This window comes from Leptonotus elevatus, chromosome 20, assembly GCF_054856555.1.
Source record: "Leptonotus elevatus isolate MCC_2025b chromosome 20, RoL_Lele_1.0, whole genome shotgun sequence".
Lineage (NCBI taxonomy): Eukaryota > Metazoa > Chordata > Actinopteri > Syngnathiformes > Syngnathidae > Leptonotus > Leptonotus elevatus.
This window is the reverse complement of record NC_141258.1, coordinates 10,410,628-10,423,397: the sequence shown is the minus strand read 5'-3', so window position 1 is coordinate 10,423,397 and position 12,770 is coordinate 10,410,628. Positions and strand designations below refer to the sequence as shown.

The 12,770-nt window shown below is 37.3% G+C and overlaps 1 protein-coding gene and 1 long non-coding RNA gene across 2 annotated transcripts in view; one reads left to right on the top strand and one right to left on the bottom strand.

The window, feature by feature from the left end:
- Positions 1-12,770, bottom strand: part of LOC147156998 (uncharacterized) — a 99,498-nt gene that overhangs the window by 41,981 nt on the left and 44,747 nt on the right. Inside the window, exon 5 of the long non-coding RNA XR_015091879.1 lies at positions 10,325-10,465. This is a non-coding gene — a long non-coding RNA (uncharacterized LOC147156998). The remainder of the gene's footprint in view (positions 1-10,324; positions 10,466-12,770) is intronic.
- On the top strand, positions 4,197-11,747 carry gdf10b (growth differentiation factor 10b). Its single transcript, XM_086065352.1, has 3 exons — positions 4,197-4,445; positions 6,651-7,513; positions 10,346-11,747. The coding sequence occupies exons 1-3, from the start codon at positions 4,208-4,210 to the stop codon at positions 10,535-10,537; spliced, it is 1,293 nt and encodes a 430-aa protein (XP_085921478.1). The 5' UTR covers positions 4,197-4,207; the 3' UTR covers positions 10,538-11,747.

The window sequence follows — 12,770 nt, the reverse complement described above, 5'->3', positions numbered from 1 at the left end:
AGAGCTTATTTGATTTTTTTTGATTTTTGGCAATTTTTCACACTTGATTTTTCATGCATTTTTAGACTTTTCTGCCTTTCTGTCAAATTTCTGACTTTTTTCTGAAGCAATTTATGAACATATTACAGTAATTTTCTGCCTCTGTTCTTCCTTTGTAGACATTTTATGGCTACTTTTTGTCATTTTGTCTGTCATCTTTCTGACATTTGAAAATTTTGAGGACATTTTATGATCATTTTCGGGATTTCGTCTTTTGTTTTTGGACATTTTATGTTTACTTTTTGAACATTTTCTTTCCTGTTTTTTTCTAAATCAATTTTCTGACGTATTTGGAAATTTTGTGCAAATTTTGTGCTCATTTTTTACAGGATTTCTTCTTTTGTTTTGGGAAATTTTATGTTTACTTTTTGAAAAAAATATTCCTGCTTTTTCCTAAATCAATTTTATGACCTTTTTTTGTGCCAATTTTGTGGTCGTTTTATGGCAATTTTGTGTATTTCTTCTTTTCTTTTTGGACTCTTTAAGGTTATTTTTTTAAATTATTTATTATTTGCCTTTTTAAAAATAAAATGTCTGACTTTTTTGTGGCAATTTTGTGTACATTTTATGTTAATTTTCAGGAATTTCTTCTTTTGTTTTTGGACATTTTATAGTTACTTTATTATGTCATTTTATAATAATTTTCTGCTTTTCTTTTTCCTTTTTGGACATTTTCAGGTAATTAAAAAAAAATTCATCTACCATCCGTCTATTTTTCTGTCAACTTTTTTGACAACTTTTGAATTTTTGAATATTTTTTTTCATTAATTCATTGAAATTATGATTAATATTTCATTTAAAGAATATAAATAAACATGCCCACTTCTTTTTTTCTTTTTTTTTTTAGAGATACACAGCGAGCCACCATAGAGGGACTGAAGAGCCACATGTGGCTCCAGAGTCGCAGGTTCCAGACCCCTGCACTAAATCTATTGTTGGACAGAAAAGAACAGTCGTTTTTTCCAACAACACATCCTGGTCTGTTTTATGTCTGTAAGTCTTTTGTGTGTATTAGAGTGTACCTATCTTCTTTTTATCTGGAATTTGTCAAGCACTAGTATTACTGCCTCCTGCAGGACTGGAATGGAACTGCAACGTGAGCTATAGAGTAGCACCTTACACTTGCTAGCCAGGAGGAAAGAAACCACCGATATCCGCCATTATTATTTAACCTTCACTCCAATGTGCGCTTTTGTAGCACCTGTTTTCCCTCAGTCTTCCTCTCCTTTCTTACAACAATATTTCATCAACTCTCAATCAAAATGTGGATTACACACTGGACTGGTCCCCAGTCAATCACCATCACTGTGTGTGAACCGAACCCACACTGACGTCAACCGAGTGAAGCAGTACCCCATCAGTGACTCCTCGTGCGTAAGAGCATAGATCAGCAAGACTTATTTCACAGTCTGTGTGTGCGCGCAATTTTGTGCGTGTGAGAGCTTGGCATACATTATTTGAAAGGATGTCATGGCCCTTCCATATCCAACAGAACAGCATGAATGGTCATTCAGCCTCAGCCAACAGTATGAAAACAAATCAAAGGAGAGGAAAAAGAGGAGGAGATGGGGGTGGGGTGGGGGCGATGAAGGATCGGGTCCCGGGCCAAAAGTAACATGGTGGGCTCGTCTGTCCTCCTCACGGTTTTGGGTCTGATGAGCACCCCGCTCAAATATTCAATGAATAAAGGTATTTTTATCTTTTGGTTGGGGGGCAAGTCCTCTATCTCATCAGCAGAAGAGCTGAGTCATCCGTGATGTCATTCAAATAATAGATTAAAAAAATGTGTCAATGAGTCCTAATGCGCAAATAATGACATTGTGCATTTTGAATTTGTTGCTTTCACTACTGACAACAAACAATGCCACCCACAAATGCACAAATGCTTGGAGGACGAAAAAAAGCTCCTGATGACAAAAAAAAGCTCGCCACCCCTGCTTTTGATGAAACAGCCTTTGCGTGAACGATATACATCCTTTTTTCCAATCAAAATAACTCTAAGATAAGATCAGTCATTTGTTTCAATGTGTTTTCCAAAGGCCAGCTGTTTGTCTTAAAGCGCAGAAGAAAAGTCCTTTATCCATATGGAGACTGCAATATAGGCCGGGAAATGTATGTATCAAAGGCACTCAATAATGACTATTTTTCTTCATTCCCACTCTTTCTACAGCCCCCACTTTGTTTTGCAGCTATATTTGGAACAAGGCTGACGTGAGCGCGAGTCTGGCAGCGAGGCCACTATAATGAGGTGACTTTATGATCATTGACAATTTGTGCTCATTGGGTTGAATTTTCAATCCCACAAATTATGAGACGTCTAGAAAAGTCAGCTCTGACTGATTCTTTACTCCCCATATAAGTGGAGCCGGCCGACCATAAAGTCGGAGACTCAATGAAGACGAATGTGGCCGTGACATATACTCACAGTGGTTTCAATTAGCTCCAATGTGGCAGCTAATCAGTGTTGTAAAACCTTTTTTTTTTCTTCAGTTTACAGCCTACAAAGAGAGTCCATGTGGAGCTGATGTAGTTCCTTAGGAAATGTTACAATGTCGTACTTATTAGTAGAAAATATGAAACATCAGTAGTTGATAACTGAGTATTCATGGTGCCAATAGAATACAAATGGAACAATCCATCTATTTTCCATTTGAATTGTTCAACTGGCGAGCTGTTTGGCTGTTGCCTTCGGTATGAACAACTTTAAACCAAGCATACATGAGCTCATAAATTGTGTCCAATGATTTGTCTGTTGTTGATAGTTGAATAATTAAAAACTAGCTTAAAAAAAAAACACAATACTTCTCACAATATTGAAATGAATGCAGTACTGTACTGTATTCCTTACACAGTGATATAGAGGCAGACAGATCAAATACTGTGACTAATAAGTACTGCATATTTTAGTATACAAGTACTTGTATATTTTAGTTGAGTATATGTGTCAGTCAGTGGTCAGCAACTTTTACTTGTCAAAAGTCCATTTTAGGCCAAATAAATAAACAGTTTAGTTAACGTACTAAGGGCCCAAGAGCTAATTAGAGCTGCACAAAACCCGAAAAATATGCAGCATCCAATACTTTAAGATAGTTTTTTCTGCCTTTCATCTTCTATTTTTTTTATTCATACATTTTTAGACTTTTTTGTCTTTTTTTCATATTTCTGATATTTGTGGCAATTTTATGGACATATTGTGGTATTTTTTAATTTACTTTTTTTGCTATTAATTATTAACATTTTTAGCAACTTTGTGGACATTTTATGGTAATTTTGGGGATTTCTTTTGGCCATTTTATAGAAAGTACATTTCTGCTTTTCCTCTTCCTTTTTGGATATTTTATGGGCCTTTTTTCATCATTTTTACATCACTAAAAAAAAACATCACTCTTCCTCCATATCTTTCATCTCTCTCTGATAATTTAAACATTTGGACTCTGACATTTTTTTTGAATATTGAATTATTAATTTTAATCATTAATTTGAAAAATATTTTATCAAAAAATAAACAAAGATGTAAAAAAAAAAAACACATTTATACTACAACTTTTATTTATTCATATTAGAGATCCACAGAAGAGGGACTATAAGAGCCACATGTGGCTCCAGAGCCGCAGGTTGCAAACCCCTGGTGTAGACAGACCACCAACACCTGTGGACAACGACAGTCTTGAACTTGAGAATTGAACCCAGAACCCCGGAACTGTGAGGCAAACATGCTATCCACTACCCCTAGAAGAGAAGTGCACACATGGCGTATAGTCCGGAGTGCATTTCCTCCACACTCCATTTCCGAGGGAATTACAAATTCTAATTTTGGTGCCTGTAATTTTCTATTTAATCCGCCTTTTTTTTTCTTTTATACCCAATGACCACAAACCATCACGAAATAACGACCCACCCTGGTGGAAAAGGCCAGCTGCGTACATGGGCGTGGGCGTGGTGATCTATTTATGCGTGCAGACCACATCACTACACCGTGAGAGCAGTAAAACGAGCTGGGCTGTCACCTTCTGTCATCCCACAGCAGAAGTGCATGCGCGTGCATCATACCCCACTCGATCTCCTCCCACACCGCGAGAACAGCTGCACGCGGTGGACTTTTCCAATGTGGATTACCTGGATAACACTCGAATAGTGCAGCGAGGGAATAACTTCATCTTCAATATCTATGGAATATTTAACCACAAACTCAATTATGGCAAAGTGGTTGGTCAACGCGTTGCGTCTGTTGGTGATTCTGGAGCCCGCTTGGAGTCAAATGGCGTCGGACCGACGCGTCTTTACGCATCCGAGCTCCGGACGGGACGCGGCGACCAGCAGCATGTTTAAAGTCTACGAGAGCTACGGCAAAGATCCGCGCAGCCACAAACAAGGGAACACCGTGAGGAGCTTCACAGCTGTTCCGAGTCAGTAGGAACCGCACGCGCGTGCGGACACGCGCACGCCTTAGCGCCGAGATAACAAATATTGTACACAAAATATTGTTGTTGTTTTTTTGTTTGAATTGATTGCGAATTTAAGTTTTAAATTAGCTTCCATTAGCCACGCAATCATTTGAACTGTATTTCATCATGGATAGATAGACTGGAGTGAAAAAAGCCAAATAAATAAAAAATGTCATTTTTAATACATTAAAAATGCATAGAAAATACAGATGAAACCAATTTGCAAATATACAGTATTGTAGGTCAAATAGCACAGTGTGCTAGTGGTAAGCACATCTGCCTCACATTTAAGAGGTTCTTGGGTCGAGTCTGGCTTCCTCCCACATTCCAAACACATGCATGTTCAATTCACTGAAGACTCTAAATTGCCCATAGCTGCGAATGTGAAAGGTCATTTGTCTATTTGTGACCTGTGATTGGCTGACGACCTTACTCAAAAACACCCGTGACCCTAATGAGGACAAGCCCTATAGAAAATGAATGGATGGATGTTTTATTAGATACATCTGCAACCTAATGAGGTCCAGGTAGACGGGATGCAGTACTGCGCTGCATCCAAATTTTGTTTACAATATTCAACGAGAGGGGGGATATTAGAAACAGCAGTACAGTTCTAAACCACTGCAAAATACAACCACATTATAATTAAAATGCATTTTCAGTGTTGGGAGAAGTTAGTGAATTGGGGTCTTTTTAGTTATTGACTTTTCCAGTAGCTGTAAAAGTCAAGGTGTTAGACAAGAGGCTATCATCACACCCAGACAAAGCCCATAAGCATTTCCATATGCTGTTACCCCACCATTGCACGGATCCAATGTTTGGATTTTGGGCTGTGGTGGAAGTACTCACTTGAAAAGTAAAGTGAGCGGTGATCTAAGAAGAGATTTTGTCATGCGTGAGACATATGCACTTTACCGTGCTTCATATTTTCCATGATTTAGCTTATATCACTCAAATGTGTACAGCATTAGTGGTAAATATGCTGGATGATGTCATTACTGTCAATCAAATGTTCCGGTCAGATTAAAAAGGCAGTGCAGTACATTAGTGCATTAAAAAGGCACTTTGGATGAAGTTATGTTTTTTCAAAATCAAATTTCAACAGTCCTTCTTTACAATACATTTTACACATTATTATAAAATTTTACCTGAAGAGCAAAATGTATTAGGCATATGTAGTTTTTGTTAATTTTCTATATAGTTAGTGTTATTTACAGTGAATAAAACTGTTTGATCATCAAAAAACGTATTTCCGAATACTTTCAAACGTACTTGCAAATAAAAAACAATGTGCAAGTCGATACACCGGGAAGAAGAATGCTACGTTTTTAGCATTTAGCCTACAAGTACGCGCAAACGGATTTGCTAATCCATTTAAACATATTTGCATATACATTCAACCGTACTTATACGTTGGCAAATACATTCCAACACACTTGAAAATATGTTTAAACATGCTTGCAATTTAAAAAAAAACAACGCACAAGTCGATACACCGTGGCATTGTGGGGAAAATGCTAAATTCTTAGCATTTAGCCTACAAGTACTCTCGAACGCATTTGACATTTAAACGTATTTGCAAGTACATTCGAACGTATTTATTTTATACGTTCGCAAATATATTCGACACACACTTGCAAATATGTTCAAACGAGCTTCCAAATAAAAAAAAAACAACGGGCAAGTCGACACACCGTGGCATTATGAGGAAAATACTAAGTATTCAAACGCATTTGCAAATACATTTAAATGTATTTCCAAACATATTTACAAGTTTGTTCAAACGTATTTGCCAGTCAAATGTTGACTCCACATTGGCAGTTCTACACTTCGGTAGCATAGAGATCATTACAACAAATATTTCATCCAAACGAATCATTTACTGATCTTTGTTAACCGCTGTTGATATCACCTTACGACATCTCTCGTGAACTTGCAAGTCCGCATACTGTAGTTCCCGTTTGTATTTCATTTGAGGTTGCAAGAATTACTTTTGGGACATACACCCTTAAAGATCTTCATTTGGCAGTTTCTCTATAGGGTTGATGTCAGGGGATGAGGAATTCAGTGTGTTGAATGAGTAACGAAGATGAATGTACATAACAGCAGGAAACATTGCGCGTATTGTGGTTTTTGTTCATTTTTCTTGTTTTTGGCATTCCCCAGGAGTGTTGCATGGAAAAGAAATGTTCCAGTTCAACCTCTCCTCCATCCAAGACTCGGAGGTCATCCTCTCCGCTTCCTTTCACTTCTTCCACAAACGTCAACACCCGCAGTCGTGGCGTTTCCGGAGATCTCGCCGTCCGTCCGTCGCCACCCACCACCAGCGACATCCGCCTGCACTGCAGATCCTCTTCCGTGGATTGCCGGCAATCTCTGCCGCCGCAACGCTGCTGGCAAACTTCAGCGTGAGCGCTTTTAAGAAAGGGGCGTGGCAATCAAGGGATGTTACGACTGTGATCAAGCAAGCCAGGGAAGATCTCATCATCATGGTGGAGATCGATTTGGGAAATATGGCAAATCAGCACCATAGAAGTCTGAACAACCAGGAGCGCCTTTTTGGAGACAAAATGCCTTTTATAATTATCTACGCTGATGATCAAGCCATCAACGAGCCCAACAGCGTGGCCGCAAGCCTGCAGAGGTACGGCCCCTTCCCCGTGGGGGACGATTCGTCCACCTCATCCTCGCGGATCCGGCGAGAGCTCCAGCTGCAGATCCAAACCAACGACATCCTGGAGGTCCAGTTCAACACTCTTAAGAACCACGAACTGTGGCAGAGCACCTATTTTCCAGCCAAATCCAAAAGCAAAGGAAGGAAGCAGAACCAAGAGAGTAGGGAAGTGCTGAGCTTTGACGAGAGGACGATGAAGAAGGCCCGCAGGAGACAATGGAGCGAGCCCAGGGTTTGCGCCAGGCGCTACCTCAGGGTGGACTTTGCTGACATAGGATGGAGTGAATGGGTTTTAGCGCCCAAGTCATTCGACGCCTATTACTGTGCCGGTTCTTGTGGATTCCCCATCCCCAAGGTCAGTGAGGGGAAACACATTTCACAGAATGATCTACGCAAATAATAAGACGGAAACGTCCACCTGTTTTCACATTTTGGCTCGCTAAATTAGAAGCCAAAGGCAAAATAAGCTCAGCAATTTTGTGTTGACTATCTATCTAGTATTACTGCATCGGATTGAAGCTGTCTGACCAAAATTCCCTACTAGGAGTTTTTTCAAGTATGACATTTGTCCAAACCAAGGTTATTTTGGTTAACGAAAACTAATGAAATAACGAAAACTAAAATAATAATAATAAAAAACTTTTTGTCAACAAAATAAAAACGAAAATCATAAAAACTACTGTATAATTATAGCAAAAATGTCCTTTGTTTTCATCTTTTGTAATTAATTTAATACATGATATGATGGTGATATATTAACTCATTCAAACCCAAAAACATGTAAACACGTTTTTTAATACTTTGTCCTCACTCCCAAAAACTTATTTACACGTTTTTAGTTGATGTTTTTTTTTTAATGCTAGAGCATACAGAAGGCTTTGATGCAGCTTCTGACATGAAAAGGTGGCTTCAAGCAATGGTAGTTATTTAATAAAACGGCCAGAAAGTGGCAGAAGAGTATAAGAGATCAGCCAGGGCTTGAGCGTTTCCACCAGGAATGTGAATATTGATTAAACTTCTCTATATTCTAATGCTAATAGCTGCAAAATGGATGATGAAAGACGAGACGCTAATCTTTCTTTTGGTAGGTTTCATGTTTTTATAGCAATAGAATACAATATTCTGTGGGCCTTGCAAAATCGGTCCAAATCCAGTAAAATAGCCGGGAGCGAAGGGAGTTGCTTCAGTGAAAATGGCTGTGAGTGAATGAGTCGCACAGAAGTGACGTCATCTACCAGCAGCCAATAGAAAAACACCTTCAGATGTTTGACTTTTGGCCCCAATGGGAATTCACGTTTTCACAAACGAAAATTGATACTAAAATTAACTAAAACTAAGCATTTTTTAAATAACAAAAAAATATATATACATACTAACAGAGCCACCCTGCAAACAAATTAAAACTAACTCCATTTAAACAAAACAAAACTCAAAACGAAATTACAACTAACTATAGTGAAAATTCGAAAACTATAATAACCCTGGTCCAAACATGGCTGCTTCTAACCAAATTGGCAGACTTCCTGTTCAATTATAGACATGGCTGCTTGAGACTTATCTCTTACAATGGGCACCGAATTTAATATATTTACATTAAATGACTGATACTGGTGCTGGTAAGGGTCAAGTTTGGCATCAGGGTTATGATTTGTCAATATAGTTAGCTTTAATTTTGTATTGATGATTTTTGTTTTTTTCAGTTAGTTGTAAAATTTTTAGAGCGTTTTTTTTTTAAATGCCTTATTTTAGTTACATTTTTATTAAATAGTTTTAGTATTTGTTTTAGTTTCTTTGAGTTGTTGAGTGCAAGCTAAAAATTAAAGATCACAATAATATTGCGCAATAACTACAATTCTCAAATGACTGTTCAACCTTCCTTATCCTGTACATGTAACAATAATACCAAAATAAATACAGATTCTTAAAATTCAGATTCTTTGTAAATATAGTAATTATTGGTCCTTTTGAACCAACAAAAACAATTTGTTTTGAAAATGAACTTCCACATATGACTTTTGATTTGTGTCATATTTGATACATCCAGTCACAATGCTTTAAATTTGTACATTTATAACTGCCAAAAACATAATAACATATCAAACATATTAGTCTTTCCAAAAATCTGAAAGAACATTTCCCATTATTAATAAGTATAGGTGTCGCTGTCTCTCCTTTCTCAATTGGGGCGATCTTGCAAAGTCGCTGGAAAAGCCATCAGCTGTGTGATACTGCCCTCTAATGGATTATCCGTGCAGTGCATGTGTCAGATCATATACGTTAGGGTTTTAATGGGGGGGAAAAATATTATACTCATGAAACAAATGGCTCAAAATGTCTTGTATTTAATATGTTACGTTTGGTTTTATATGCTTAAACAAAACAATTAAAACATCAAAAGCTCCACTAAGAAATTAATTGACAAAAAACTGTAGATGTTCAGTATAACGCCAACTACTGCCAAGGAGGACTTACTTGATACACTATTTTGTTGCTTCAAGTATTGAAGGCTAGTTTGTGCAGTCTCTAAAAGTACCCCTATCTTTAAATAAGACGAGCATCGCAAATGATGGACATTTTCATCATAAATGTAGCTTCTTCTATTTTTTTTTTTAGTCTTAAGGTTTTTTTTGTTCGTTTTTGTTAACTGTAATTAGAATTGTAATTGAAAGGAGGCGTAAAATACATACATACACTCTAAAAACAGTTGGGTCAAAAGTAAACCAAGTATGGATTAAAAATGGACCGATCCACTTTATGGGTCAATTTGACCCAACTTTCTGGGTTATTTTGTACAAAATGACCCTTTTTTTGGGGGGACCCAATTAAAGGATCTGACCAATATTTATGAGTTGTTTTACACTAAAAGACCCATTTCTTGACTCAAAGTTGGGTCAAATTGACCCAAGTAGAGGATCGGTCCATTTTTGACCCATAGTTGGATTGTTTTTAACCAACTGTTTTTACAGTGCAGTATTTACAAAGATATATATCCATTTGCAAAAAAATGGACGAGTTTTCAGGCATGTTGAGGTCCCCTAAAAAGCCAATTTAATCAACTGAACCATAAAGGGATTCCACAAGGGCCCAAAAATCATGGATACAGTATTGCGCATTTGCGAAGCCTACAAAATTCCTATAAGGATTATTGTCTATATCCAGCACTTACCCTTATGTTCTGCTTCTCAAGGTGGTACGTCCTTCCAATCACGCCACCATCCAGAGTATCGTCCGGGCTGTGGGAATCGTGCCAGGTATTCCGGAACCGTGCTGCGTGCCAGAGAAGATGAGTCCCCTCAGCGTGCTCTTCCTGGACCCGGACAGAAATATGGTGCTCAAGGTTTATCCAGGAATGTCTGTGGATACCTGCGCCTGCCGATAGGAGCCCTTCTGAGAGGTGAAGGTTCAAAGCGCAGGCAGTGGTCACATGGAGTTGAGACTTCATTGGTTCTGGTTGAAAAGAAACTCAGGCTTTTCCTTGCATTTAAAAAAAATATAACTATCATCTTTTTTTCCCAAGCAACCTTGAAGGACTATTTTCAGTGAGCCCTGGACAGCTTTGGTGAATGTATGACGTCAAAGACTGAACTTACTACACACAATACCATAGCAAGCCATTGATAGCATTCTAAGTGAACTAATTATTGCAACAACAAAAAATAAAGTGTATTATGTCACTTTAAAGTCTCACATGTAGCTGCCAGAGAATGTCCGAGATGCATGAGAATTAACATTGTCTATATGTTGTACATAATGAGTACATTTGTATGATTATTGTATTGACAGTGAGTTAGGTTATATTGGAACTCTTGTGTGTTGCTGCTCCCTGCTGTTCATTTTTGAACATTGCAGTCAAGGGCTCTCATAAAACAAAACAATACTTTTATATTCAATACAATGTGTACAGTTTGTGATATGTACAGTAAATAGTATAAAATGTTAATGTAACCTATTGCAGTACTTTTATTTTAATTTTTATATTCTACATCCAAGATTTTAATAATTATGCACTATATGTGGCAGATGCTCAACACGTAATTTACTGCTAATTAGCATGTATGTAGCCACTATATTAGACCGTTATGTATTTTGTTACAGTTTCCGGTTTTTTTTCATTTATCTGCCAGTAATAAATACAAAAAAACAATGTGTTTTTTCTTCTGGTGTTGTTGTTTTTTACATTAAAATAAAACTCTAAATCTCTATTTTAAGCAAACTTCCTATTTTTTCCTAGCTTGGATCTTCGTGGGGTGTTTATTTCCCTCATGTGTGCCTACATTACTTAGTGATTAGGTCATTAACTTCCATCATTTCACGATTCCAGTGGGAGCGTCTAAAAACATGAATGGGCCAACACTGGAAGCGATTTGACAAAAACGCTGCATGGGTTTGTGGTTTGACAGACAGGAATTTCAAGATAGGCCGGACTTGGGCCAATGTCCCCAGATACATTGACTTGGGTTCTGGGTGCAAATACCCCGCCCCCCAACCCACCCTCACATCCCAGACCCTGCTGTCATATCTTCCATCACAGTTTTGTGATGGAGGCAACAAATACAAACAGTCGATCATTGCCGTGTCCAACTTGGACTGGTCATGTAAATGTTTGGTTAGTAGAAAACAGAAGGATTTTGAAACACGAGTATGTCAATTTAAAATGTTTTAACAGGTTTGATTCTTTTGGTAAAATATATAAAAAGCATCAGTATGTAATGCAATGTATGTTTTTCTATTGCAATAAACAAAGACACGTGCTGTAAAAAATGGACGCATGGATTACAATGAACCGCCACTACACGCAAAATTATTATTTTTTACCACCACCACAAGGTTATTTTAGTTAACGAAAACTAACCAAAAAAATAAAATGAATTTTTTTTTTTAAATAAATAAAAATAAATAAACAAATAAAAATAATCTTTAAAAAAAGAACATTAAAAAATTATGTTGAAATTTTGGCAAACTTTTTTTTTACAATAGAAAACTTTTACTTGCTTACCGGTAGTTTTTATTTTAGCTTAACACTTGCTGATGACCATGAAAGCTTTCTGCAATTTTTTAAATATTTTTTTAAACAAGGTTATCATTTCTTTATGTGTTTAAAATTAAAACAAAAAGTATTTTTACAATTTTATTTTGACACTAATATTTTCCCTTTTACTGAAATCGAATATCGGCTTGAAATATCGGTTATCGGTCTCCTTGACAACTAATAATCTGTATCGGCCTGTATCAGTAGTCTTAGCACAAAAACAGTTTTTCAGTCAATAATGGAGGATAGGTTCAAAAATAAAAATGGTAAATACACGAAACCACGGCTATGTGGGGGTTCGCTTTATTGTGCACCGTGAAAATGACAACTAGTGTGGTAACAAAAGCACTTTGTGTTTCTTTTAATAGACTTTTTCTTTGTTATTGTTTCCGTTGGCCTTGACACTTTCACCCTGTGCGTTAGTAACCTCGCCAGTTCCAGGACCTCCCTCATTATCGCCGTCAAGTGTTTATACTGTCTTCATTAGCGGCAAGCCCTCCACTGATAACAAAGCTTAAAAGAAGCCATCAATGGCGGTGATAAGCATGGCCGTGCTACTATTTTGGTTGACACTAGTCGCCTC

What these genes read in the sequence shown, in the direction of transcription:
- gdf10b (XM_086065352.1), top strand. Translation starts at nt 4,208, where the DNA reads ATGGAATATTTAACCACAAACTCAATTATGGCAAAGTGGTTGGTCAAC. An exon ending in GAGCTTCACAGCTGTTCCGA is followed by an intron (nt 4,446 to 6,650) that starts GTCAGTAGGAAC and finishes GGCATTCCCCAG; the next exon opens with GAGTGTTGCATGGAAAAGAA. An exon ending in GTGGATTCCCCATCCCCAAG is followed by an intron (nt 7,514 to 10,345) that starts GTCAGTGAGGGG and finishes CTGCTTCTCAAG; the next exon opens with GTGGTACGTCCTTCCAATCA.